This window comes from Bubalus bubalis, chromosome 6 (assembly GCF_019923935.1).
Source record: "Bubalus bubalis isolate 160015118507 breed Murrah chromosome 6, NDDB_SH_1, whole genome shotgun sequence".
NCBI lineage: Eukaryota > Metazoa > Chordata > Mammalia > Artiodactyla > Bovidae > Bubalus > Bubalus bubalis.
This window is the reverse complement of record NC_059162.1, coordinates 33,795,016-33,822,540: the sequence shown is the minus strand read 5'-3', so window position 1 is coordinate 33,822,540 and position 27,525 is coordinate 33,795,016. Positions and strand designations below refer to the sequence as shown.

Sequence of the window (27,525 nt, the reverse complement as noted above, 5' to 3'; positions counted from 1 at the left end):
GAGGAAGTTGCCAGGTAGAGCCTGGACATGCTTTTTAGTGTGTCTTTGCATCATCAGCCAGTGTGGCTGATCAAAACCTGCAATTGTCGGCCTCAGTACTCCTTGCTCTGATGTTCTGCCCTCACCTGTACTGGGTGTCTTGGAATATACCAGGAGAAATGTACACAGAAGGATAAAGATGTCGAGTATAGCCTTATTTTCAAATTTATTTAGAAATTAAGGAGAGTTGGGCCATAATCATTGAATTCTGACTCTGCTCCAGTGAATTCCCACTTATAGTCTGGCCCAGTGATGGATGTAGGGCTGCTGCTATTTCATGCCCAGTGTCCTAGCTCTTCCTAATTCCCTGCCTTTGGCCTCCACCAGGGCCAGAGGAAGCTGCAAGAGAGGCACATGACAAGCTTGAGGATACCTTTATTGGGGAGGAGAGGGTCTAAACAGTCCTGACAAATCTAGGCATAAATGCTCTAAGCTCAGGAGAGAGACGCAATAAATAGGTGGCAACTGGGGAGACCTCTCCACACAGCGAGAAGGGGCACGGTTTATCTCAACCTCTGGTCTTGTTCATCCTCTTTGCTGTGTGAGCTGGGGTGTGGGGTTTGCTGCAACCTAGGGGCTGGAAGAGGAATTCTCAGGGCTCTAAAGAGTATCAGATCTGCCATCTTGCTTGTGAGAAAGTCTTGGTCTTGGAGGTGTCTGAATTGCTGCCTAAGGGCTCATCTGAGGAAAGAAAAGGTTGAGGTGAGGCCAGTGCCAGATGAGGGACCCCAGAGCTCATGCCAACAGTCAGTTAGGAGCTTCAAGGTGTGCCTGCGCACGTGAAGTCAAGCCCCTGGGGGACGGTCCTGTACCAGACCTCCCGCAGTGAGTGCTGCTCCAGGGTCGGGCCTGCTGGCTTGCCCACCGGGCACTCTCATGCTCACTCAGGGAGCACCCCACATTTCCAGCAGGGCTTGGGACCCCCATGTGTCCTCACCCCCAGCATCCTTCTGACAGCCTCCAGCCGTGCCAGGACCCGGGGGGCCTCCTGTGGACACAGCATCTGTAGCTCTCCAGGTCTCATGTGAAGCAGCTGGCTCCCTGTCATGGACCCAAGGGTCTTCACGGTCCTGGAAACAAATAGAGCAGAAACTGTCAGTGGTGGGGTGGAAGGACCCAGCCCTGGATATCTGGGTGGAGAAGGGGATGTTTGGGCTTGGAGGGCTGGGGTGACAGGAGAATTCACAGAAAGAGTGTTTGGAGGTCAGGGAGTAAGGTAAACATACTGGCTTAAACCAACTCCATAAACTCCTGGGGTTGAAGGGACAAGTGCCCTGGAAGAGACACTTGTGGAGGTGGGGGGCAGTGGTCATCAGCGCCCTTTACAGAGGCAAAGCTGTGGCACTTGGCACTCACACAGTGGAGAAGTTCTCTGCCTGTAGCCAGGCTGTGACCTCCTCAGGCCTTGAGCTAAGTCGAAGCATCGGAGGCTAGAACCAGGGGAAGTGGGAGTCAGAAGCCATCTCATCTCAGAGCCACCCACAGCCCCTCTCATCAGGGTCCCTTCTCAGAGCCACCCACAGCCCCTCTCATCAGGGTCCCTTCTCTGGGCTTTCATCAAACCACGTGTCTCGCTCCATGGTTTGCTTGTCCGACAAGCACAAGGCTTGTTCTCTGCTCTGGCCCCACAATAAACATGATAATACTGATTCAGTTGAACCAGGGCCATCTCCTCCACTTGTCAAAGAATCCTCCCTGCCCCCACCTCTGATTCAGGCTTTATAGCTTCTGAAGTCTAGGCATGGTAGTACCCGAGTGGGTGACTCGCTCTGGCTCCTGGGGGCTCCCGACTCTAGGGGCTCCAGGATGTTGCTGGGGATGTAGCCACTCCGTCCCATTGCATTCTTCACCAGCCACCACCGCTTGCTCTGGTCCAGAACCTGCCAGGGAGTCACTACGTCAGTGACCCGAGCCTCTCTCCAGCCAGCCTTCCCCTCCCCCACCGGACTTTCTCTCTCTGGGCCCTTCCCAACCTTCCTTCACTTTCTCCAGGCCAATCCCTCCACCCCCCATGCTCCCAGTAGCTCCCATCAACCACCAACCGCCGCCTCCTTTTCTCAGCTCAAGTCCATGCCTCACCTCCAGCACCTCTCCCTGGACAACCGTCAGTTCCTGTGGGTTCCTAGCTTCAAACTCATAGAGGACTTGCATTTTCAGGGCTGGCTTGACAGGTCCAGGTCTGGAGGGCACAGGGCTGGGGCCATGGTTGTGTGTCTCCTCTTGAGCAAAGTGCGAGGTGCTCCTTAACCTAGGGCTTTCCCCACTAGCCCCCCAGAGACAGAGTCAGGATGGCTGGAGAGTGGGTCCTCAGAGATCCGGCCCCTGTCTCAGCCCCAGACGTCTCCCCCTTGGAGTCTAGCAATGACTTTTGGGGTTTCCACAGAGCTTGAGGGCAGGTCACTTTTAGATGGGCTTGGGGTGTGGGTTTCTATGGGCAGAAGGGGTCTAGATGTTGGTGATTTCTCAAGACTCTTCTGGCAGTGGAGTCTTCTGTATCTGAGCACTCCTTTGAGTACTTCATACTCAATCTCTGAGAAATCAGAGCTACGTGTGGGGAATATTGAAAGAAGAGGGATTGTATCCTAGGAAGGTAAAAAACTGCTTTTTCACCCAAAGTAGGGGAGAGATGTGCTTGTGCGTGTCTGACTAAAAGAGAGCCTAGAGGTCAGTGAGGCGTAGAATCTGCAGATCCTCAGGATCAGCCTGGTCCTTCCCTCCCCAGAACCACACGGTCCTAACAAAGCCCAGGGCATACCGGATGGAAGTAGGGTCTTGGTAACTTGAGAACGCCTGTGGGGGCAGAACAAAGTGAGAGCAGGATGTCAGCTGCATGGTGGTGGAGAGCAGGGGTGTGAGGCCACAGGCCTGCCCGCGCACAGCTGCTTCACGTCCCCTCGCCTGCCCGCTCTCCACACGGAACCCACCTACCACTTAGGAGTCACGTGACCGTGGCTGGACTGAGACGGTGGAAACTAGCCAGAGTCTAGGGCTTTGATTCGGGCTCTGTGCTAAGCTCCCCTTACCTGGTAGGAGGTTTCTGGAAGCTGCCAACCATCATAGAATGTGGGTTTGTAGGGCAGGGGCTCGATGCCTGTCCAGTTGGCCCTAGGGAAAGAACAGGGCTGAGTCCACTCTGTGCCAGACTGTGGGATGTGGAGAAGGCGGAGATGACAGCAGCTGGCCTGGGGGATCTTCTAGGTAATGGAGAAAGTGGCCCATGTGCACAGATGAAAGGCCCCAGGACACAGGAGCCAACAGCTAAGCACGTACAGGTCCCACGGCACAGGTATCTGTGGGCCAGCCTCACCTCTGCCCGTGAATGTGCAGACATATCAACATCCTAAGAGATGAGTACTTTAACTCACTGATGGGGAGTTTGAATGAAAGTGGCAGAACTGCAGTGTTAGGGCTGGAAGACACTCCTGGGGTCTAACCTATTTCGGTTCCCAAAAGCAGGGGGAACCATCTAGCTGGTTCGTGTGTGGACCTCCCCTTTGTGATCATCACAGGGCACTCTGGCTGGCTCTAGGGTGGGGGCTGGTACTTGCCTCTCAGCCTGCCCCCTCACCCGTTGCCCGGGACGCCAGAGGAGCAGCACTGCCTGTGGCCTCCAGGCTGGCTCTGCTTGCCTGCCTGGGGAACGCGGAGGCCCCTCCTGGAGGAAGTCTCTCCCTGCCTCCCAGAGACAGATGTGAATGCTGCTTCTTTGCACTGTGCACACACATTCTGAATTGCACATGATTCTCACTTATCCATGTTTCTTTCTGTGTTGATCTCCTTGATAGCTGTCTCCAGAGTATAGTGCAGAAGGGACAGAGGAGGCAGTGAAAGTGAAAGTCACTCAGTCATTTCCAACTCTTTGAGACCCTATGGACTGCCTATACAGTCCATGGAATTCTCCCGACCACAATACTGGAGTGGGTAGCCTTTCCCTTCTCCAGGGCATCTTCCCAAACCAGGGATCAAACCCAGGTCTCCAAAATTGCAGGTGGATTCTTTACCAGCTAAGCCAAAAGGGAACCCCTAATAAATATGTATTCAATGGGAACAAATTATTCCCTCTTCTGAATCTTTTTTATTGGCTCCTTTTCTTTCTTTCTTTCTTTCCTTTTTTGATGTGGGCCTTTTAAAAAACCTTTATTGAATTTTTTATAATATTGCTTCTGTTTTATATTTTGATTTTTTGACCGGGAGGCAAGTGGGATCTTAGCTTCTGGACCAGGGATAGAACCCTCTCCTCCGTGCATCAGAAGGTGAAGTCTTACCACTAGACTGCAAGGGAAGTCCTCACTGGCTCCTTTTCTTTGCCTTAAAAACATGCTCAAGTCTTCCCTTGACTCTGTTACTATGCTTTTAAAGATGCCATCCTATTATCTTATCTTTATCAAATTTTTTGAGGATGTGTCCATAGGCCCTGCCTATATTTTCTTACCTTTGGATCTTTCTTTATTCCTTACCACATGACTTTTACCTCTGCCATTCCTCTGTTGAAACTAGTTCTTCTAAAGCCCTGATGATTTCTGATTGCCAAATCCAAATGGCCTTGTGTGATCTGTATCCTTCTAGTCTATTACCACAGAATTTAGTGTCATTTATAGTTTTGGGTCGGAGAAGGCAATAGCACCCCACTCCAGTACTCTTGCCTGGAAAATCCCACGGATGGAGGAGCCTGGTAGGCTGCAGTCCATGGGGTCGCTAGGAGTCGGACACGACTAAGCAACTTCACTTTCACTTTTCACTTTCCTGCATTGGAGAAAGAAATGGCAACCCACTCCAGTGTTCTTGCCTGGAGAATCCCAGGGATGGCGGAGCCTGATGGGCTGCCGTCTATGGGGTCGCACAGAGTCAGACACAACTGAAGCGACTTAGCAGCAGCAGCAGCAGCATAGTTTTGGGTCAATTTGCTTCAAGCCAAATAGTTTGAATAAAATTTGCCTGAAATTGAACTCTTTTGAAGGTTTTTACATCTCTTTAGTTAATTCTGTTCTCTGTGTTTCTGTCTTTCATTTCATTCATACATTAATTTTTGGTTGTTTTAAGAAATGAGAAAACATGTCAGGACACAACTGACTTCAATCTTATCATTTAAAATGATAAGCAGAAACAGAAAATAGAATAGAGGTTACCAGGGGCTGGGGAAAGAAAGGAATGGGTAAAGAGTTTTGTTTGGTTGTTTAATGGGTATAGAGTTCCCATTTGGGATACTGAAGAAGTTCTGGAAATGAATAGGGGTGATGGTTGCTCAATATTGTTAATGTACTTAAAGGCATTGACCTATACACTTAAAAATAGTTAAAATAAATTTTATCCTATGTATATTCTACCACAATAAAATAAATAGATTATGTTAAGTTATATTTTATGTCTTTAGATGAACTGGACACAGACGTCCTTTAATGGGGCTGAACTGAAAAGCAAAACAAAACTCATTAGGCAAAAAGACTCCTGGAACCATTGGCTTTTCCCCCAGTTGATTTCTCTTTCTAAAACCCTCTTCTCTCTTGGTTTTCATGCTTCTGCTTTTTTGTTTCTCCTTTTTAACTCTCCGGAATTTCTCTTTGCCTCCTTTACCTCCTTATCCCTGTTTCTTTTTGCCACCTCAAAGTTTTCCGAGGCCTGTCTCTCGTGGGGAGAGCAGGCCATGCTTATTAAAGTGGGCTCTGCTTACTTTACTGCAGTGCTTACCTCCAGGGGGTCCCAACTATTACATCTGTACTGACTGTTCTCAAACCCTTGTAGCCAGGTTAGACCTCTCTTTGCAGGGCCAGGCCACCCAGTCTCTGCAGACACCTCAGCTCAGGGTATGCTAACTGATTTCACATCCCACCCCCTGCACTCATCAGCTTGGCCTTGCTGCCCAACTGCCTGTATCACTGTTCCACCCACATGAAACATCTCTTCTCTTAGCTCCTCTGCCAGTTGGTTGCAAATCTTATTGATGTTACATTTGCAACATCTCTTATGTCAGTAATTGTTAAAATCTGGGCTGCATTGAGACAAAGTTTTTACTTTGTCCTTGACAAAAATGAGAAAAATTTTAGTAGAAGGTTGCCGGTGCGCCTTTCTTGGGAAGAATTGTTCTATTTTCTGAGATAATGCTTTCCTGCAATGGTGGGCGATGGTAAGTGTGTTGGTTTTTTTTTTTTTTTTTCCATTGTGCTTAGCCTAATTAAATGTTGGGAACTCAAGGTAGATTTCCCTGATTTGTTTTTAGATATTTCATAGAGTAGGGGTTACCAGGAGCTGGGGAGTGGAGGAATGGGTATAGTTTTAATGGGTATAGAATTCATTTTAAGATACAATGTAGAGCTTGTCACCTCCTGCCCTACACCCCCATGTTGCTTGCCTCCAATTCATTCAGGCCTTATTGTCACTTACTGGCTGGTGGTCCAGGCTGTGCCCAGCCCTTGCCAGAGGTTATTCTCTGATGGGCTTAGACAGGACTGCAGCAGCTCAATGGCCTTGGTGGTGAGGAGGGGTGAGATCACTCGGGCTGCTAAGCCAGACTCAGGGCACTGGGTCTGGATCTGGGGAAGGATGAAAGGTGTCAGGAAGCCTGAGCTTCTTCGGGGCCAGGCAGGAGTGGGAAAGGGCTCGGGGTCCCTGGCTTCCTACTTTGCCCCAGGCCTGCTCCTTCCTGCCCTCACTGGTGTCCTTGGCTCCAACCCCAGTGCACCTAGTCTGCTGAGAGGTGCTTGCTGTGCACAGTGGGGTAGTGTCTTGGGGTCAAGGAAGAGGGTATGCTGGCGGTGAGCAAGGAGCAGACCCGTACCTCTCTCTGCCCCCTCCCTCCCACCCTGGCCTGTCTCATCTTAACTTCAGCACGTCCCTCTGTACCACCCTGTTCCCCCCTACCCCCACCATCCCTGCCCTGACTCACGGAGTCCAGAATTTTGAAGATGATGTGTACAAACTCAGGGGCACTTGTATCCTGCAGCCTGGTGGCCAGCCTTCCCTGAAGACACAGGGTGAAGCCTGTCACCAGCCTTCCTCCCACCCCACTTTCACTAGGACCCCAGGGCCCCATAACTGTTCAGGGCTGGGCAGCCTGGCATTCTCCCAAAGTAAGCCAAGAGTGGGGTGGGGCAGTTCCAGGGGGAGAAGCTGGAGCAGCATGGGATGTCCATGGAGAGAAGAGAGAACAGGATTGCTCAGGGGTGGGGGGGCGGGGGCAGGGGAAGAAGGGAGGGAGAGCAGGAGGTTGCTGAGGTAGGGGGGGGAGGGAGCAGGCAAAAAGAGCTGGGAAACTTGTGGGGAGTCACGTACCAGGAGGTTGAAGCTGTACTTGATCTTCTGGAAGCAGTCGATGTAATGTGCCTCTGTTATCTCTATAGCAAGAAGGGGATAGATGGCGGGTCATGTATCATCCCAAGACTTCCCCCTGTCCCCCAAACCCCGACTCCTCTCCCCGGGCCCTCCTCACTCACCTTCCTTATTCTTTTTCTTTTTCTTCCTGTGACTCTTCTTCTTACGACTGGCCTTAGACTGGGCCTCATCCAGCTTCCCCACAAACAGCTCGATGTCCCTTAGGACATGGTCCAGCACCTCCTGGGCCCCAAACAACCCCTGGCTGAGTGGGCAGTTAGACCCACCCTGGAACTCCCAACCCTGCCTCCCTCCACCACAAGCCTGAGCCTCAGGCCCAGCCCAGGGCTGACCAAGCCTCTGTGTCCCCTCTTAGGCCAGGCCCTGCCTTGGTGGACCTGGGGCCTGGCTCCTTGAGGCGAGGGAGACAACTGGTGTCTTCCCTTTGGCTAGACCACAAAAGCCTCAACAAGCCCAAGACAGTCTGCAGTTACCTTATCCCATTTTGGGTCCTCGGGGGATGGGGACCTCCTTGAAGGAGATAGCGAGAAGATGCTTGGCTCTCGGATGCTGGTGCGGTGTGGCAGGGGCCTCGGAGATGGTGGTGGGGTGTCTGCAGAGGAAGGGGACCATGGCCCAGAACTTCTTTGATGGGAACCTTTCCTCCCACTGGCCCCCACGCCCAAACTTACCGTGCTCTGGGCTCATCAAGTAGTGCTGTTCTGGAGGGGGCCCCCACTCCAGAGGACGTGCCTGCTCCTTAGGGAGCAGCCTTTCCAGAGGAGGCCCCCTCCATCGGTCCTGGTCTGGGCGAAGGGCTCCCAACCGGGGCCTGTCGAACACATGACAAGGACACAGCTTTGACTGGGTTCTTGAGGCAGAGGCTCTGCCCACACTTCTGCCCCAGAACCCAGGGGGTACCACTGCCCCTCTCCAGGAGCCCCACCAGCCTTGCCCCCTAGTCTCCATCCAAACCCTTCCCTGACTCTCCCCGGCGTCATCGGCCTGCCCTCCGGGACCAGTTGGTCCCACGTCAGTCTCTGAGGATAGTCTCCAGTGGTCCCTGGGCCCAGCACTCATTTGCACCCTGCTTCCAGCCTCGCCACTCCCCAGGTCAATGTCTGTGTTATTGGGTCACAGGCCCCTGAGCTCCCCCAGGTATGCGGCAGAGTGTAGCCCACCCAGACCTGAGCTCGAGGGTTCTGCAGGTGGGCAGGGGCAAAGGCTGCCTACCTTTGCTCTAGCTCCTCCTCCAGAGCCTTCTCCAGGCTGGTCTTCAGTCGCTCTGCCTGGAGGAACCAGCAATCAGACAGGCTTGGGGGATGGGGGAGGGGAGGGGTTAGGTCGGGGGTGGTGATGGTTGTTAGATCTCACCCCCACTTCCTGGCACTGGAAAAGCAGAGTGCTAGTGCTTCGCAGGTCTGAATCCTGCACAGTGATGGACAGGACAGAGTTGTAGGAGCCAGTGTTGAGCGCCACGTCCATGACCTTGATGCGGTCCAGGCGGTAGGACTCTAGCTCCTCCTGGGCCAAGCAGAGAGACTGGCTGTGAAGTCACTGAGAGCCCGACAGGCCCCTAGGAGCTCCTGACCTGGGTTGCTCCACACTTCCAATGGCTTGGGATGGGGTGTCCTTTCCCCTGACCCCTGTGCCTCTATCTCCTGTTTCTTCCTAGTCCTGGGTATGTATTGTGTGGGGGGAAGGGTGCTTGCCGTGTGGGGCATAGTGGGATGGTGTTCATGCCCTGGGGCTTGCTTTCCCACAGCCCAGGTTAGCTATGACCCCTTGCAGGGAATGGTGGGAGGCTGACCTTAGTCTCGATGTCCAGCAGTTGGAGCCAGCCATCCCTGACCTGCAGGAGCAAGTCCTGGCTCCACACCCGGCCCTGAGCGTCCATCTCCTGCAGCTTCTGCAGAGCATCCTTGGGCTCCTGGATTCTCTGTGTCCCCAGCTTACATGTCATCAGGTGCTGAGGGGACAGGAGGAGATGGGCTGGGAGAAGATTTGGAGAGGGGGCTCACAGGTGGGGATGGACAGGGGTGGGGGTGGGGGAAGGGCAGCAGAAGGGGATGACATGTCTCTGGCCTCCTCACTGGGGAGGCCCCAGGCAATCCCCATAAAGTAGCCTTCAAGAGACAATGTGAGGTCTGGAGGCAGTCGGGCAAGGTGGGGACTGATGGGCTGTAGGAGGGGATTTAGAACTCTGGAGGAAGGACAATCATGGCCTGTAACAGTCTAGATGGTGGTAAATGTGGGGAGGGGGCGTGGGCTTCAGCTATCCAACATATAAGTCTCAGCTTCTCCAGGTAGGTTACAGGATGCTCAAATTCTGTCCCCTACTTTTCTTTGCTCTCTTTGAGAATCACCCACCCAGCCTGGTCCATCTCTTCCCTGACCTAGCCTTTCTGTCTCCATGCATGCTGTGCCCCACGCCCAGCATGCATGTCCCCCTTCTGATAATCCATTACCTCCCAGTCTCTCAGGAATAAGTCAAGCCCACCACCGTTCTCCCTGATTCTATCTCAGAGAGGTCCATACTGACCTCAGTCTCCACTTAGGCCCTTGTCCCCTGCTAGTCTGATCACTACAGCAGGGTTTTGCTGTTATTCTCTCTTCTCAAGGATACCCTTCGCTTCTACCAACCATGTTCAAAAGTCACAGTCCTGCCCCTTGTGCTCCTCTCCAGGCCCTTGCTGGGAGGATGCCATCTGCCTCCTGCCCCTTGACCCCACTGCCCTGTCCTCTGCATAGCTCCCAGCTCTTCTTCAAGTTCACTCGGCCAGCATATTCAGGAGCCCTGATATCATGGGCAAATGCCCTGGCACCCTGGACACGCCTCCCCTGCTCTTGCCTCCTAGACCTAAACAAAGCCAGTTCCCAGTCCTCATTCCCTCCATGAAGCCCAGGGATCTTAGTCCCAGCTCAGCTGACTGGGGAAGCCTGACTTCTTCTAGACGGTTGCTCCAGCATCCCTCCTGCCTTTTCTCGGGGTGAGTGCTAAATCTACTGCTGCCTGGGGGTGGCTTCTACCCAGACCTTCAGCCTGATGCAGTATCTGCTCTTCCCTGCCACACCCTTCCAGTCTGAGCTTTCACGTGATGTCAACAGCTGTCCTGGCAACTAGATCTGGCAGTGCCAGTGTCGTTCTCCCAGGCAGCGCCAGAGCCTCCATTCCAGGCTCCAAGCTGTGCACAGGAAGCTCAAGCCCAGATGGCTCCCCTCTCAGATAGTGGTCCTTTCAAGTCCCTGCACAAGAACCACTGGCTGACCTCACACATTCTGTCCTCCAGCTGTACCAGATCCCGGGCAAAGAGCAATTTCTTGGGGCAGGGGATGATCCGAGAGACAGGAAGGGGCGGGATCGAGTGGTGGATCCCAGCCCATCCCTCTGCTACTTGGGGATGGGATGCCCACTGGCTTAGCTTCCTCTGCCCATGCCCAGCTGCCCCATCCTCCTCCCCTGCACTTAGCAAATGCTTAGGTAGGCTTGCTGGACCTGAGCCCACCTATTCTGGCCGGGTCAGGCCATTGGCTTCTATGGCAGACTTATTTCAGATATCTGCTTTTTGTCAGGGTGGGGGGCATGTAGGAGAACTTGGCTTGAATCAGGAAATTGTATGGGGCCCTAGGGTTACTCACCTCCACCCTGTGCTGCAGGTGAGTGGGCTCTAAGGCGATATTCTGCAAGTACTCCTTCCGGTGCACTGCCATGGCATGAAGCAAGGGGGTGAGGGCAGAAGAAGGAGTTGAGACAGGCACAACTATAGCAGGTGGTCAGTGTGGGGAGGGAGAGACTGGACGCAGGGGGTTCAGGGAACCCAGAGGGAGAGAAGGGGACCACTTACAATAAATGGCTCTGCTGCTTGGCCGGGACATTCTGACGCTGCTGAGATGACTCCCTAAAACCCAAACTGAGCAGAGGAGACAGCGATCAGGGCTGGGGAGAGGGATGAGCAGGCAGGGCTGGGTGGAAGAGCCGCTGGCGCAGCCCATCCCTGACCTGGGTCTGGGGCTCAAACCACGGTTCCTTCTGGATCCGTCTCCAGCCGAGACCTCTGCAAGGAGCCCTCCATCTTGGCTGGGCCTCGGAGGCCCCCAGGCAGGCTCCCAACTTCCCATTATTTGGCCAATAATGCTCATCCTGATGGCCCCAGGGAAGCTGTGTGGACAGGTCGCTGGGACCAGATCCCATCCTGGGCCCGAGTGTAAAAGGTGCTGGATGGGTGTGCCTGGCTTCTGGAGGGGAGGCATGAGGGTCAGCAGCCTTCCCTGTCACAGCAAGCCTTTTGTCCAAGCCTGTTTCAACTCTGCAAATTGGGAGGAGGCCAGTGTTGGCTCTTATGCGGGGGAGCCACTCAGGAGGGGTGTACGTGTGTGCATATGCACACACATATGTTTGCACGTTTATGATGGAGCTCTGTAGGATGTGTTAGTGACTTGAACTTCCCTAAATGTCTTACTAAATCTCCTCTCTTTGCCTTTCCATACTCTGAACCCTCTGCCCAGAGCCCCTCCCCACCCAACCCTGTAAATTCCAGCTCAAGGGAATAGATGTTTTTTTCAAAAGAAGACATACAGATGCCCAACAGGCACATAAAAAGATGTTTAACATCACTAATTCTTAGAGAAATGCAAGTCAAAAATCACAATAAGCTATCATCTCACACCTGTCGGAATGGCTATTATCAAAAAGGCAAGAAATAAAAAATGTTGGTAAAGAAGAAAAGGGAATCCTCGTGCACTGTTGATAAGTCAAATGTAATGTAAAATGGTGCAGCCACTGTGTAAGATGGTACGGAGACTCCTCAGAAAGCCAAGAACAGAACAATCATATGACCCAGCAATCCCACTTCTGGTTATTTATCTAAAGAACATGAAAATATTCATTGAAAAAGATATCCACACCCCTACATTCATCATGGGGGCTTCCCAAGGGGTGCCTTGGTAAAGAATCTACCTGCCAGTGCAGGAGCCCAAGAGATGAGGGTCGATCTCTGGGTGGGGAAGATCCCCTGGAAAAGGAAACAGCAACCCACTCCAGTATTCTTGCCTGGAGAATCCCATGGACAGAGGAGCCCGGGGGGCTACAATCTATGGGGTCCCAAAGAGCTGGTTGTGACTGAGCACACTCACAGGCATGTTCATCCTGGCCTTTACAATAGCCAAAATATGGTAACAACTTAAATGCCCATCCACATGTGAATGGATAAAGAAGATGTAGTGTATACAAAGGAATATTAGCCATAAAAAGATGAAATCTTGTCATTTGCAATAAAATGCATGGACCTTGAGGGTGTTATGCGAAATGAAATAAGACAGAAAAAGAAACACAAATATTGTATGACTCCACACTTATGTAGAATATAAGAAATAAAATAAATGAATAGACTAAACCAAATGAAAATAGAGATAATAGGTACAGAGAACAGAGTAGAGGTTACCACAGGGGAAGGGGCAGGAAGGAAGGTGAAATGGGTTAAGGGGATCAACTGTGTGATGACGAACAAAGTAAATTTCGATGGTAAGCATGTTATAGTGTGTACAGAATTAGAAATATAATGTTGTACACATGAAACTTATATAGTGTTATAAACCAAGGTTAATGCAATAAAAAAATAAGTTAAAATATTACAGTTTAAGGATCACCTCCTCATTGAAGCCCTCCTTGACCACCCCACTCAGCCCTGCCCATCTTCCTAATGCCACACCGAGTCTTATAAGTTCCTCTCAAACAACAGCACCACCCTGGTTAGTGCTATGAGCCTAGTGTCAAGTGCCTTATGAATTTTGTGTCATTTAATTTTCACTACCATCACTTATGCTTCCCTGGTGGTTTAGGTAAAGAATCTGCCTGCAATGTGGGAGACCTGGGTTCGATCCCTGGGTTGGGAAGATCTCCTGGAGGAGGGCATGGCAACCCACTCTAGTATTCTTGCCTGGAGAATCCCCATGGAGAGAGGAACCTGACTGGCCAAAGTCCATAAGGGTCGCAGAGAGTCAGACATGACTGAGCAACTAAGCATAGCACAGCACAGCACCATCACTTATACTTCCTTGATCCTATGTGCTGAGTGCTGTTCTACAGATGTTACACCCAACAACTCATTTAATCCTCAGAACAACCTTGCTGGGTGGGTACTGTTATTACCCCTCTGACCAGAAGAGGATGATGTGGCAGTTCAAAGAGGATAACAGGTCTGAGATCACAAGTAAATATTTTATAGAGAATGAACTCAGCCTGGGTCTGACTACAAGCTCCATGCTTTAACTGTTTATGTATGCGCCTCTGTCACTGGGCTGTGCCCTCCTGAGAGTGGACTTAGGTTGCTCCTGCTGTTCCCCCAGTACCTTCCTAGCATACAGGGAGTCTAGAATATATACATATATTGAGGTGGAATGGAGGTAAATGAGATGTGTGGGGGTGTGGCAGGAGTTAGCTGAGTGTGTGGGTCAAGGTACGTGTTAATGATGTGTGTATACATCATGGACAGGTGTCAGTTCTGTGATGTCCTTGCATTTCCATGATGCATCTGAGTTGTACAGAAACCCTGGAATATCCTGGGCAAAGTATCAGAGAGCAGCCCACGCCCCTGTAACTAGGCCTGCTACGAAAATAGCAGAAGATCTGATTAAGATGACTCAGTGTTGGGGAAATGAGTTGCTAATAAACAAGGGACTGTCTATGGGTCTGTGTTTTCCACGTTTGGAAGGATCCCTTTCCTCTCCAAGGGTAAGGGGTTCTAAAAGCCTGCTCCCTCTCTCCCCAGCTGCACCCCACAGGCTGCAACACTTCCTGCTTCTAGATCCAGAAGATAAAGAAGAGAAAATGAACTTTGTTTCTTTAGCACCCCTCCCTACCTGCCAGCCCCTTCACACAGGATGGTCCCTGTGGGTCTTATTGCAGCAAAACAGAAATGAGTGAGCAGCCTGTGGCACATTCCAGCCGAACAGGCCTACGAGACTTAAACAATCTTGGTTGTTCTTTAGCTGTTACTAGTAACAAACACTTGTAGCTGGACTTGTCCTTCACAAGGCTGATTACTCTCTGACTCCATATAGATTATTCTCAGCACCTGGCATTCCTCTCCCCCTCCACTCTCGTGTAGCATTCTGCATTTCAGAAAGAAGGTCAAGGGCTGATAACTTCAGGAACACAAGACCCGGTTGCTGAGTTGCCTGATGGCAACTGTGGCCATTTTGAAATGTTGCAAAAGAAAAAGAAAATGCAAGGCCTTCAAGAGGATATAAAACGTCTCCCTATTCCCGAGAAAGGGGGGCATAGTTCTTGAGGCACTAGCCTGCTGTATTTCCCTTTTGCCTGGAAAAAATAATGAAGCTCTTCTTTTCTACTTCCTCCAAACTCTGTCTCCTTCTTTCTATCTGGCATCGGTAGACAGGGAGCCAGGATTTTGGCAACAGTCTCTCTTGGCAGGTCCAAGCAACATCTCCTGCTCCACATCGCAACACGAGGTGGGACGGGGATGCGGGATGAAAGGTAGGGGTGGAGGAACGGGGGTTGACTGTGGTCTGTCTTGCCTCTGGTGGGGGGTGAGAGAATCTGTGGCAGCCCAGTTTCCCCATTTATCCCCCAAGTTTAGGGAGTTGAAGCATGGAAGAAGTTCATGTCTGCATCATGGGCCCTGGAGGTGCTGCTGGAGCCCGGCCTGCCCCACGCTCTGCTCCCTGGGCCGCTAGCCTTCGGCTGAGTCCCAAGCCCTCCTTAGGGCCGCCACATCGAGAATGGGCTGGAGACCCTGGCCTGGGAAGCCACTGAGCTGACCCCACTATGTCGGGACCTCCTGCGGCTTGGCCGGGCCCTGATCTTCCCGAGAGCCAGGCCCTTACCTGGGCTCCAGTGAGGCCTGGAGGCTGGTGCCGCCGAAGGGGCAGGTGTCTGAGCTGGTGGCCTGGTGCTGGTGGTGGGAAGACAGTGGCTTCTCTGCTAGTGGCGCAGTCCCGGGCAGGCGCCCTGTGGTCAGTTGAGCCCTGAAGCAGACTGGTCTTATGGTGCGGAGGCCGGGAGGCAGCCACACCTGTGCTCTTTGGACTCTTAGTGGGTGGGGCGGCCTACCTGCCCAGTGCCAGAACCCAGGCCTGTGCCGTGCCTGCGCCGACAGGTGTCCCTAGCTTAGACAGAGCCCCTTGCTTCCAGGCTTCCTGCTTGACTTGCCTCTGCCATTAGCGTAACCCTCTTCCCTCTGCCTGTGGGTGCCTCCCCTGAGGCCCCAGGTCAGCATCAGGCACTGGGGCAGGGAGCAGGAGAGGGCACCCCGGGCACAGGTGGGTGGAGGTGGACCCAGGCTTGGGGGAAGTGTGGGCTGGCATGTGTGCCTGTGTGTGCTGCCCATGGGGGTGTGTGGTTATGGGTGCCCAAGTGGTGCCTGTGAGCAGGATGTGGGGCTCATAAGAGTTGATGGGGGCTGGGAGCTGGGATCACTATGGGCATTAGGTGGAGGACTGAAATTTCTTCCCAGAAGAGCCCACCTCATCCTGCCTTTTCTTCTTTCCCCTCTGACCCAGCAGGTAGTCCTTCCCTCACCATTCTCGCTCTTCCACTCTTTCCTCCCCACCTGACCCCATGCCCTCAGACTTCTGGTTGAGCCTGGGCAGCTTCAACAGAGATGTGAAACTGAGACCCCCCTCTGTCCCTGTATGTGATCCAGTCTTCATGCTTCATGATATTTAAGAGCCTTCCTTGGCATCCAGGCTGCCTGCCCTCTGGGGGCTTACAGTCTAACAAGGGAGGTAGGACAGAAACAGGGAGTGAGGCAGGAGGGGAGAGTCAGTAAGTCAGTTCAGTCGCTCAGTTGTGTCCGACTCTTTGTGACTGCATGGACCGCAGCATGCCAGGCTTCCCTGTCCATCACCAACTCCCGGAGCTTACTCAAACTCATGTCCTTTGAGTCAGTGATGTCATCTAACCATCTCATCCTCTGTCGTCCCCTTCTCCTCCTGCCTTCGATCTTTCCCAGTATCAGGGTCTTTTCCAATGAGTCAGTTCTTCACATCAGATGGTCGAAGTATTGGAGCTTCAGCATCATTCCTTCCAGTGAATATTCAGGACTGATTTCCTTAGGATGGACTGGTTGGATCTCCTTGGAGTCCAAGGGACTCTAAAGAGTCTTCTCAACACCACAGTTCAAAAGCATCAATTCTTTGGTGCTCAGCTTTCTTTATAGTCCAACTCTCACGTCCATACATGACCACTGGAAAAACCATAGCTTTGACTAGACAGACCTTTGTTGGCAAAGTAATGTCTCTGCTTTTTAATATGCTGTCTAGGTTGGTCACAGCTTTTCTTCCAAGGAGCAAGCATCTTTTAATTTCATGGCTGCAGTCACCATCTGCAGTGGTTTTGGAGCCCAGGAAAATAAAGTCTCTCACTGTTTTCATTGTTTCCCCATCTATTTGCCATGAAGTGATGGGACAGGATGCCATGATCTTTGTTTTCTGAACGTTGAGTTTTAAGCCAACTTTTTTTCACTCTCCTCTTTCACTTTCATCAAGAGGCTCTTTAGTTCTTCTTCACTTTCTGTCATAAGGGTGGTGTCATCTGCATATCTGAGGTTATTGATATTTCTTCTGGCAGTCTTGATTCCAGCTTGTGCTTCATCCAGACTGGCATTTCACATGATGTACTCTGCATATAAGTTAAATAAGCAGGACACAATATGCTACCTTGATGTACTCCTTTCTTCAATTTGGAACCAGTCTGTTGTTCCATGTCTGGTTCTAACTGTTGCTTCTTGACCTGCATACAGATTTATCAAGAGGCAGGTCAGGTGGTCTGGTATTCCCATCTCTTTAAGAATTTTCCACAGTTTGTTGTGATCCACACAGTCAAAGGCTTTGGTGTAGTCAATAAAGCAAAAGTAGATGTTTTTCTGGAATGCTCTTGCTTTTTTGATGATCAAGAGGATATTGGCAGTTTGATCTCTGGCTCCTCTGCCTTTTCTAAATCCAGCTTGAACATCTGGAAGTTCATGGTTCACGTATTGTTGAAGCCTGGCATGGAGAATTTTGAGCATGACTTTGCTAGCATGTGAGATGAGTGCAATTGTGCGGTAGTTTGAACATTCTTTGGCATTGGCTTTCTATGGGATTGGAATGAAAACTGACCTTTTCCAGTCCCGTGGGCCACTGCTGAGTTTTCCAGATTTGCTGGCATATTGAGTGCAGCACTTTCACAGCATCATCTTTTAGGATTTGAAATAGCTCAACTGGAATTCCATTACCCCCACTAGCTTTGTTGGTAGTGATGCTTCCTAATGCCCGCTTGACTTTGCATTCCAGGATGTCTGGCTCTGGGGAGGGAGTCATGAAGGAGGAGAAGTTTCCACACAGTAGGAAACTGTCTCACGGGGGGTCTGTGGGGAGTTTTAGAATCTCAGAAGGCAACATAACTGGGAGGAAAAAAACCCAAAACCCACAGAATACACGCCTAACTGCAACTGCAGGAGAGAACTTTCCCATGAAAGGCTCTAACTTAACTGCCTAACGCGCAGCCTCTCCGGCTCAGAGAACAAAGGATTGAGCAAATACCAAAGGAGAGCTAGCTGCATACCGGTCCCTCTACACCTGGAGGCAGAGAGGCAGGCTTTCGACAGCCAGAGCCAGAAGGCAAGGGACTGCTGCAATCTCGTCCCCAGAGAAGGCTGTGAGCAGGCTCCCAGCTGCTAGCCACATCTTCCTGAGATCCTGGATGGTTGACATCCGCCAGGAGGGTCACAGCCTGAGATTAGCTCTCCAGAGGAGACATACAGCACATCTGAGATGGTGCTCTTGCAGCACACCCAGGAAACTGAGTGACCGGGACCAGGGAGGTGATTAAGACACACAGTCCACCTGGGACAGTGTGCTCAGCAAGCACCTGATCGCCTGAGCTGCTCAACCTGGAAAGGGCACAAAATGCATGCCCAAACCACAGAGACTGAGCCAGAACTGTGTCTGAGTGTCTCCTGTGGAGGTACAGGTCAGCAGAGGCCTGCTGCAGGGGTAGGGGCTCTGGGTGCAGCAGACCTAGGTATGGCATAAGCCCTCTTGGAGGAGGTCTCTATTAATCCCACCATAAAACCACCAGAACTTACACAGGACTGGGGAAACAGATTCTTGGAGGACACAAACAAAGCCTTGTGTACACCAGGACCCAGGAGAAAGGAGCAGTAGTAACCCCACAAATTGACCCAGACACGCCCCTGAATGTCCAGGAGTCTCTGGCGGAGACATGGGTCGGTGGTGGCCTGCTGCTGGGTCGGGGGCACTGAGTGTAGTAGTTCTGCAAGGGACCTTTTGAGGAAGTCGCCATTATCTTCACTACCTCCATCATAGTTTGGCTCAGGTCAAGCAACAGGGAGGGAACACAGCCCCGCCCATCAACAGAAAATTGGATTGAAGATTTACTAAGCATGGCCCTGCCCATCAGAATAAGACCCAGTTCCCCCTGAGTCAGTCTCTCCCATCAGGAAGCTTCTATAAGCCTCTTATCCTTATCCACCAGAGGGCAGACAGAATGAAAACCACAATCACAGAAAACTAACCAAACTGATTACATGGACCACTGCCTTGTCTAGCTCAATGAAACTATGAGCCATGCCATGAAGGGCCACCCAAGATGGACGGGTCATGGCGGAGAGTTCTGACAAAACGTGGTCCACTGGAGAAGGGAATGGCAAACCACTTCAGTATTCTTGCCTTGAGAACCCCATGAACAGTATGAATAGGCAAAATGTTAGGTTACTGAAAGATGAACTCCCCAGGTCAGTAGGTGCCCAGATGCTACTAGAGAAGAATGGAGAAATAACTCCAGAAAGAATGAAGGGATGGAGCCAAAGCAAAAACAACACCCAGTTGTGGATGTGACTGGTGATGGAAGTAAAGTCTGGTGTTGTAAAGAGCAATATTGTATAGGAACCTGGAATGTTAGGTCCATGAATCAAGGCAAATTGGAAGTGGTCAAACAGGAGGTGGCAAGAGTGAACATTGACATTTTAGAAATCGGTGAACTAAGATGGACTGGAATGGGTGAATTTAACTCAGATGACCATTATATCTACTACTGTGGGCAGGAATCCCTTAGAAGAAATGGAGTAGCCATCATAGTCAACAAAAGAGTCCAAAATACAGTACTTGGATTCAGTCTCAAAAACAATAGAATGATCTCTGTTCATTTCCAAGGCAAACCATTCAATATCACAGTAATCCAAGTCTATGCCTTGACCAGTAATGCTGAAGAAGCTGAAGTTGAACGTTTCTATGAAGATCTACAAGACCTTCTAGAACTAACACCCAAAAAAGATGTCCTCTTCATTATAGGGGACTGGAGTGCAAAAGTAGGAGGGGAAAGAAGGGAGGGAAATACCTGTGTTTGTGTGGTGGTGGTCTCGTGGTCAGAGACTCGGCTTTGTAGGGTTAAGATCTGTGTTTGGAGAGTCCTGTGGTCTGGGAACAGAGCCTGTGTCTAGCCCCCACCCTTGGTTTCCTTGGGACCATCCCAGGAGATCTCAGCCTACTCCTCTACCCCTACCCTGGCCAACAGAGCCCTAGATGGCCTGGAGTCTAGGGATGGGATCTTGTCCATAGGCCTTCCAGCGGAGACAGTCCATTGGGCAGTCAGCGTTAGAGGCCCAGGGGTCACAGGGCTGCTGAGCTAGCCCTAGCCATGGCCTCATGGATCCAGCTCTCCTGACCTCCCCTGCTGCTCCGTTCCATGGGTCTGAGGCTCTTGGTCCTTCAGCTTCTCTCAGGACAGGATAGCCTGTCCCTTCCTTGCCTCCCCCAATCCCAGCGCCAGCCCTGATCAGAATGCCCCACCAAGACTGCGTTCCTGTCCAGCTCAGGGTGGACCCTGTCCTTCCCACAGGCCTCTCCATGCATTTGAGGGGCAAGCACTGCAGGTACTTTCATGGAGCCTGGGAGCGGAGGCTGGGAGAGGGGCCTGGCCCACTGTAGAGATCCCTGTGAAATCTTCAGGTGGAGAAACAAGGAGCTCCGCTTGCATCCTTAGCATCTTGCTCCTTCAGGGCCCTGTAGGAGTGCCCTTGGGAGCAGGGCAGGTCTCCTCAGACAGGAGCCCTTGGCAGCTTGGGTGGGGCTGGGCCTGGGGCTGCTTCAGTGCCAAGCATGGTGGAACCACTCCAGGGAAGGGGGCTTTTAGACTGATGGCGAGGCCAAGCCCCTCATCCCTGGGGACCAGGGGGACATAACTAATGCTTCCACAAAGAAAGCTCCAGGTGTCAAAGAAATTCTTTGGCAAAGTAATCCTGACTGGGACACCAGGAGCCAGGACGCAGGTGTGAGGGGAAGGGATTAGAGGCTCAGAGGCATCTCCTTGAATTACAAGGCTGTTAAGCCTGGAGGACCGTGTTCATTCATTCATTTATTCACTTATATATTCACTCCACAGCTATATACTGAGGACTTCCTGTCTGCCAGACACTGTGTTACATGCTAGGGGACACCTTGGAACTCAGCTTGAGTTCAGTATCTCCCTCCAAACCACCCAGCCTCTCCTCCCATGTTGCCAGCTCAGCAAAGGCACTATCACTGGTCAAGTGTCCAAGCGGGGCACAACCTCTGCACCTGGCCCACCACCCCTCCTGCGAGTCCCATCTCCTTAGCAACTTCTTAAGCAACCAAAACAACAACACCAACAACAGGTCCACCTTCCTCCCATCCCACCTCCGCGGCCTGAGTCCTGCCCACTGTCAGACTGTCTGCCTGTGAGGGCACCGTAGTCTCCTACACCCCCTGCCTCCAATCTTGTTCTTATTAGTCCCCCTCATCCTTGCAGGCAGGGGATCTTCCTTAGCTGGAAATTTGATCATCCACTCCTCTGTATAAAACCCATCACTAACTCCCCACTGATCCCAGGACAAGATCCAAATTCCTTATCACAGCGCTTAAAAAAGATGCAGAAATTTATTAAAACTTCGGAGATATCTAACAAGTTATTGGACAAATTTTCATTATCTCTAGGAAATCTAGAATCTGAGGGATTGGATTTCAGAAGATTTAGAAAGAATTCCTTCTAAAAGCTTTCAATATTATATTCTTCATTAAACTGGGACTTGGACCCACTTTAGGCATCCTTTTGTCTCTGAACCATTGCTTTGATAAACTAGTCCACAGCAGCACATGAAATGGTGGCTAGATGAGAGACTGGCATTCTCTCTCACCCAGATATAGCAAACAGCGCCATAGTTCCGACTTAACGGAGTAGGAGCTTTGTGAACTTGAGGCTCCAGCCTCTGGGTTCAGCCCTTATCTCCCCTCACTTCGTGCTGCTTGTACTTTACACTCAGCTTAGAGACTGACTCATGATTGGTTCCTAGATGCGTCATGACTCGGAAGGCAGGCTGTTCTCTCTGCCCATGGGAAAGGCCCACTGTCCTTCGTGTCTACCTGTAAGCCCCACCTTCTCTAGCAGCCTTCCCACTGCCTGAGACTGGTGGGGACCAGGCCCTGGTTCACACGTCCCTCCACGACTGCATGTATCACTCTGAGGGAAAGTCCACATCAGAGCCCTCAGGGGGGAGGAGGACCTGTGGACAAATTCATGAACTGTGGCCCCCCAGGCACAAAAGACCACATACTGTTTTGGGGGCATCAGGGAAAACTTCCCAGAGGAGGGGATGCTGGGGCCAGAGCTTAAAAATCACACACGAGTCAGGCCCAGAGACAAACTGGGAAGGGAATGCCAGGTGGAGGGAGTAAAAATCCTGTTGGATGCATGAGTGAAATGGAGTGGTAGACATTGGGAGTGGCCAATGTGTGTGTGTGTGTGTGTGTGTGTGTGTGTGTGTGTGAGTGAAGATGGTGATGGCAGGTGACAGGGAATATCTGTGTCTTTATCACCTGGTGGTAAGTGGAGTCACTAAGTGCTTTGAGTCACTGAGCGTCACAAAGATGTGACAAGGATGTCGCTGTTCCCTGCCCCAACCCCGCCGCCTCCCCTGCCCCCGACCCCTGGGAGAACTTGCCACTTGCTGGTTCTCAGGGCCTAGAGAGAGGCTACTGAGGCATCAAGGTAGAAATGGACCCAGCTGCACAGGGTTTAGGCTGAAGGGGCCAAGGAGCCCCTCCAGGCTACCCTGGCCTGGCCATGGAAGCAGTCCTGGGCTTCTTGGAAACTCCAGAGCAGACCCTGGTCAATAGGGGGCAACTCTGGAGGACTCTGGGGAACGAGGGCTCTGGTTTCATGAAGGGCGGAGCCTTTCCGTGGCTGAAAGGCTCCGGGGGTGGAATGTCAACTAGGAGCGTCTCAGGCTCACGGAATGGATGCCACAAGCAGAGTCCAGCCAGAGGTCTGACTGGCGCCCTGCACAGACAAGGCACGGCCTCCACGTCAGATCAGGGGTGGGGCCCGAGTCATGGTGGTCCTGGCTGGGGCTGATGGATGGTCCCGGGGCTGCCAGGCAGTCACAGAAACAGTGCATCTCAGCTGCCCCCAGCACTGGCATGCAGGGCGAGTTGCTTCTGTGAGCCAGACAGAGGAGTCAGCAAGAGCCATGATGTCCCTGTACTTGGAGCTTACCTTCTGGGGGTCAGAAGAAACAAGCATGCTCAGCGTGGGGTCCAGAGTGTAGAGGGAGGGGCTGGCCTCCCTCTACACTGGGAGAGGAGGGGTCTGAGCCAGCCCGGGATTTCTGCACATACACAGCCTCTGGCCTGGTTCCCAAGAGTAGCTCTGCTGTGTTCCCTGCCTCCACCTTCACCTTCCTGCTCCACAGACGCAGAGGAAAGGGGTCTGCAGCTGGGGGAGGCTGGGAGCGGGTGGCTTGAGGGCAAGCACTGTGCAGCCAGGGTGGTGTTGGAGGATTAGATTTTCAGGAGACAAGGCTGGGCTTCAGGTACTCCTGGAAACAGCTCCATTCAGGGGCTGGGAGGCTGGGGTCGGAATCCCAGGGCCCACCCTCATCTGCCCTGTTCGCCCTGAGTTCCTCAGTCTCCTAAGCCCCCACCCCAAGCCAGTTCTCAGGCCTTGTTTCTCCATCCTTCTCCTAACTGTCCCTGGCAGCAGGATGGCCCCCTAGATGACATTCTCAGTGTCTCTCCCCCACTTCTGGGCAATGGGTTTGGCCTTCGTCCAGCCTTAGATGGGGTGGGTGACTCCCACACATACCTCCTCATCCCACCCCTCTGTTTTGCATCCCACCACTCATCCAGGGAGATCCGTGGTCCCAAGGGACGAGATTCCTCCAGCCTCCTCTCACACAGGCAGCCCTGGCAGAAAGGCCGACAGGGACGCCTGGAAACCTCTTCACCAGAGGCCTGACCCTTGGATGGTGATTCAGAGCAGGCATCCAGAGAGGCTGGGGTGGAGGAACCTCAGGCCAGGCTGGGGAGGGCTGCTTAGCAAGCGGAGCCTCAAAGAAGGGCCTATCCTGGGTGATCTTAAGGGAGGGGATGGATATATGCCTGGCTCACTGTCCCACGAGGGGCAGCGCCCTGGGTCACCCTCCCTGGGCCTGGCCTGGCTGCCTGCTATGGGTGTGCAGGGGAGGGCACTCATCCAGCGCCTCCATCATGCACTTCCGTTCCTGTCCCCGTTTCAATCCGCTGCCCGGCGAGCACAATGCAGCCATTCAAAGTCTATTATTCAGTGAAGCGGGGGGAAAGTTCATGGAGCAGCACAAGATAGGAAGGCAGGCCACACAGTGGTAGATACTGTGTAGATACTAGTTTAGTGGAATAAACAAAAAAACACATAAATTGAGATCATATAAATAAAAACATAGAAAAAAATCTAAAAACACACGTAACCTTATAAATAGAAACAAAGCGTTTCAATCATGTAAATCTTAAATATAGCTAATGTTCGTGATGTATTAGGTGAAAAAAGCTTGCTATAAAATGGTAATATTCAATTTTATAAACAATTTTAATCACGAAAATCTAAACATAAAAATAAACATCAGTGTTTGAATCTGAACACTTTTTTGGCATCTAGTGTGTGACAGGCACCTATATGCTGACGCTCACAACAAGATTTTGAAGTAGCCTCTGTTATTTTCATCTCCAGGTTAGATATGAAGAAACTGAGGTGTAAAGAGGGGAGAGGCCATTTATGCCGCGTCACACCCCAGAGACGACAGGACAGCCATTTGAACCTGAGCAGCTTGTCTACAGGGTCGCACAGAGTCAGACACGACAGAAGCGACTTAGCAGCAGCAGCTTGGCTTGAAGAAAAGGTACTGAAAGAAACAATGTCGGTTCTCTTTAGGGTTTTGGGGGTGGGGGCGGCTTCTACGTGATTTCTTCTCTGTGCTTTTCTATATTTTTCAACTTTTTCCCAAAAAGCATGTTATTTTTGTAATCAGTGCCTCTCCTTTCCCTCTCTACTCCACACAAAATAAATGGGAGTTTTAAAAGTAACAAAACAAGACTAAATTGTCCCAGGAAAGTGCTGCTCCTGCAGCCCTGGGACTCAGTCCTGCCCAGAGCTGGCTGTTGGAAAGTGAGATCAGTGTCCTGGGACCCCCACCCGACCCTGGGAAGGCCAGTGGGAGGGCTCAACCCTCCCCTCTGTGCCACAGAGGGTCCCAAAGGCCTTGGGCTGTGCCCCCGAGGAATCTCGGGTCTCTTCATGGAGGCCACCCAGAGCGTGGGCTGGGTCCAGGCCACACCTTGGTTGCCCTTGAGAGGCACTGGACAGATTGTGCTGTCCTTCCCGAGCCCTGGGGAGGGCTGAGCGTGTGGGGGTGGGGTGGGGGACTGGTGGGGGAGTCTGGAAGCCTCTCTGTGGTTTCCTGGCCCTCCCACACCCACTACATATTCCCACCCCACGTGGTTCCTCCACAGAGAGCAAGGCTCCCTTCTGCAGCACCCAGCTGCTGTTGGGAACCTCTTAGTGACCAGTCCCTCATTACCTCACCAGCAATGTAGGCTGTGTGGGACCCTATACAGTCCAGAGCAAGGGACTCAGGGCCAGAAACACTTAGTTTGACCCTAGTTCTGGCTCTTAGCTGTGTGGCCTTGGAACCTGAGTTCTCTGAGCTTCAGGTTCATCGTTTGCCAGAAGAGCTGGTGATGACTAAGGATTACATAAGATATCATAGGTCACAAGTCTGGAGCAGGAAGGGGCTCTGTAAATCTGCCTCCCAACTCGGGCCTCCCTGTAAGTGCTGCTGCTCCCAGCTCTCCCTGCGGAGCCATGCAGAGTAGACTCCACGCGTCCAAGGGGTGTCTCCCCCGGCAGGCCTCCCCAAGCTCCCGCAGCCACCCCAGAAAAGCACGGCGCGGCGCCGGGCAGGCTGCCACCTCGGTCTCTCTAGAGCAGTGTCTCACATACCTGGTCTGTGGGGATCCCTGGGCAGCCTGGTTGAACACTCCAGCCATGGAGAGTCCAGGAACGAGTCCCAGAATCCACAGTTTCACAATCTCCCCAGTGGTTCTCATGGGAACCAATTGGTGAGGCCCTTCCTTAAGCGTGTCACCCGGAAGAGGCCCGTGCTGGGCTGCTGCTGTCTGACTTGGACCTGAGAGGCTGTCCTGTCTGCTTCCCCTCTTCCCCCTCAGTCCCCTGGGTGTGCCCCCTGGGGTGTGCTTGTGCCACAGACAGGGAGCATCCTTTCAGAGAAATAACCCACCATGCTCTGCTCTGAAACTGGATAGTGGCTCAGGTCAGGAACCCTGGCCTCCCCAACTCAGACCCAGAATACTTGTCCAAAGAGAGGCCTGAGCCATAGCCTCGCAGGGCTCCCAGAATAAGCCTGCTGACTGTGGCAGGCTGCCCTCCCCAGCAGACTGGCAGGGCCACAGCCCTGTGAAAAGAGCACAGAACTCAGGCCAGCAGAGACCCTGCCCTTGAGAGGCCTGCCCTGGATTCCAGAACAAGCCTCAGAGGAGGGGCCAGCTGTGGGGCAGCCAGGAGTGGGGGTGGGGCGGGGGGTAGGAGTGGGGCTGCCCCTGGGCTCCTGACTGGGATCCAGAGCCTGCAGAGAAGGTCCTGGGCCTCTCTGGCCCTGAGGCTGAGCGTGTCCTGGGGAGAGTGTGGACATCTGCAAGGCACTGGAGAGAGCTGAGCCCCCAGAGGGGCAGTGGCTTCCTTGACGCAGGGCAGGCACCCACTGCACTAGGCCCTTCAGTCCTCTCAGAACGTGGTCCTCTAGGCTGGAGGGGGCTTTAGAGAGACCCACCACCCCTTAATTCCTGGCTGCCTAAAACATTCCCTCAGAGACCGTGCTCACCGTCAAGGCAGTCCCTGTCCCGGCCAGCCAACCCTGACCATTGGAACATTTTTTCCTAAGCCGGTGTCAGGCCTGTATTCCTGGAACATTCACCCAGGGTGCTCCCTCTTTTAAGGCAAGTTCTTCACTCGTTAAGAGTGTGTTATCATGCTTTCCTGGAGCTGCCTAAATAGTCATGGGTGCCTGAACCCTTGGGTTCAAATGTAACTCTTGGAATCCCAGTTTCCTCATCTGCAAAATGTAGACTATGGCTCCTACTTATTGAATGAGTGTCCCAGGCTTGCTGCTGCTGCTAAGTTGCTTCAGTCGTGTCCGACTCTGTGCGACCCCATAGACGGCAGCCCACCAGGCTCCCCCGCCCTGGGATTCTCCAGGCAAGAATACTGGAGTGGGTTGCCATTGCCTTCTCCAATGCATGAGAGTGAAAAGTGAAAGTGAAGTCGCTCAGTCGTGTCCGACTCCCAGCGACCCGGTGGACTGCAGCCCACCAGGCTCCCGGGCCTAGTGCTGCACTAAGCAAGTCACATGCTCCACACAGCGGTGATTTAGTCAGGTTTCCTGTCTCTTTGCCAGCCTCCCTGGCCGGGCTCCAGGTTGGCTGGGAAGGGGTGTGGGCCCCCTCTGCTGGCTAGTAGGTGAGTTGCAGACAGGAAAGGCCAGGACAGGGTGGAATCATAGGCAGTTATGGTGGGTGGGACCTCGAAGGTGGCCTGACCCCCCTGAGCAGTTTTGTTGTTGTTGTTCAGTCACTAAGTCGTGTCTGACTCTTTGTGATCCCATGGACTTCCCTGTCCTTCACAATCTTCCGGAGTTTGCTCAAACTCATCCACTGAGTTGGTGATGCCATTCAACCATCTCAGCCTCTGTTGTCCACCTCTCCTGCCTTCAGCCTTTCCCAGCATCGGGGTCTTTTCCACTGTGTCCTGCCTCTGAGTGTTTGAGGGTCTTCTGTGGAGGTGTGAGCTAGCAGTGGCCTGCCACAGGGACAGGGGGA

General features: G+C 52.3%; 1 protein-coding gene across 7 annotated transcripts; it reads right to left on the bottom strand.

Moving 5' to 3' along the window:
• Nucleotides 1–397: 397 nt before the first annotated feature.
• EPS8L3 (EPS8 like 3) lies at nt 398–25,783 on the bottom strand. 7 transcript variants are annotated; one of them, XM_025288131.3, is made up of 19 exons: nt 25,634–25,782; nt 11,190–11,255; nt 10,984–11,048; nt 9,155–9,336; nt 8,719–8,868; nt 8,578–8,633; nt 8,037–8,176; nt 7,839–7,957; nt 7,467–7,587; nt 7,306–7,367; nt 6,920–6,994; nt 6,418–6,566; nt 3,063–3,144; nt 2,795–2,829; nt 2,119–2,302; nt 1,791–1,919; nt 1,396–1,469; nt 977–1,109; nt 398–720 (listed from the first exon to the last, which is right to left on the bottom strand). In XM_025288131.3, the coding sequence occupies exons 1-19, from the start codon at nt 25,738–25,740 to the stop codon at nt 709–711; spliced, it is 1,941 nt and encodes a 646-aa protein (XP_025143916.3). In that variant the 5' UTR covers nt 25,741–25,782; the 3' UTR covers nt 398–708. The 7 variants fall into 7 exon arrangements, with proteins under 7 accessions (XP_025143916.3, XP_044800512.2, XP_044800510.2 ...); XM_044944577.2 differs by having other exon boundaries at nt 9,155–9,313; nt 25,634–25,770; XM_044944575.2 differs by having other exon boundaries at nt 11,190–11,243; nt 25,634–25,732.
• Nucleotides 25,784–27,525: the final 1,742 nt, after the last annotated feature.

Coding starts and splice junctions, on each gene's coding strand:
- EPS8L3 (XM_025288131.3), bottom strand. CDS start 25,740: ATGAGAACCACTGGGGAGATTGTGAAACTGTGGATTCTGGGACTCGTT. Junction 3,145..6,417: donor ACAGCCTGGACCACCAGCCA/GTAAGTGACAAT, acceptor TTCTTTCCCTAG/GGCCAACTGGACAGGCATCG. Junction 1,920..2,118: donor TCCAGGGAGAGGTGCTGGAG/GTGAGGCATGGA, acceptor ACTCCCTGGCAG/GTTCTGGACCAGAGCAAGCG.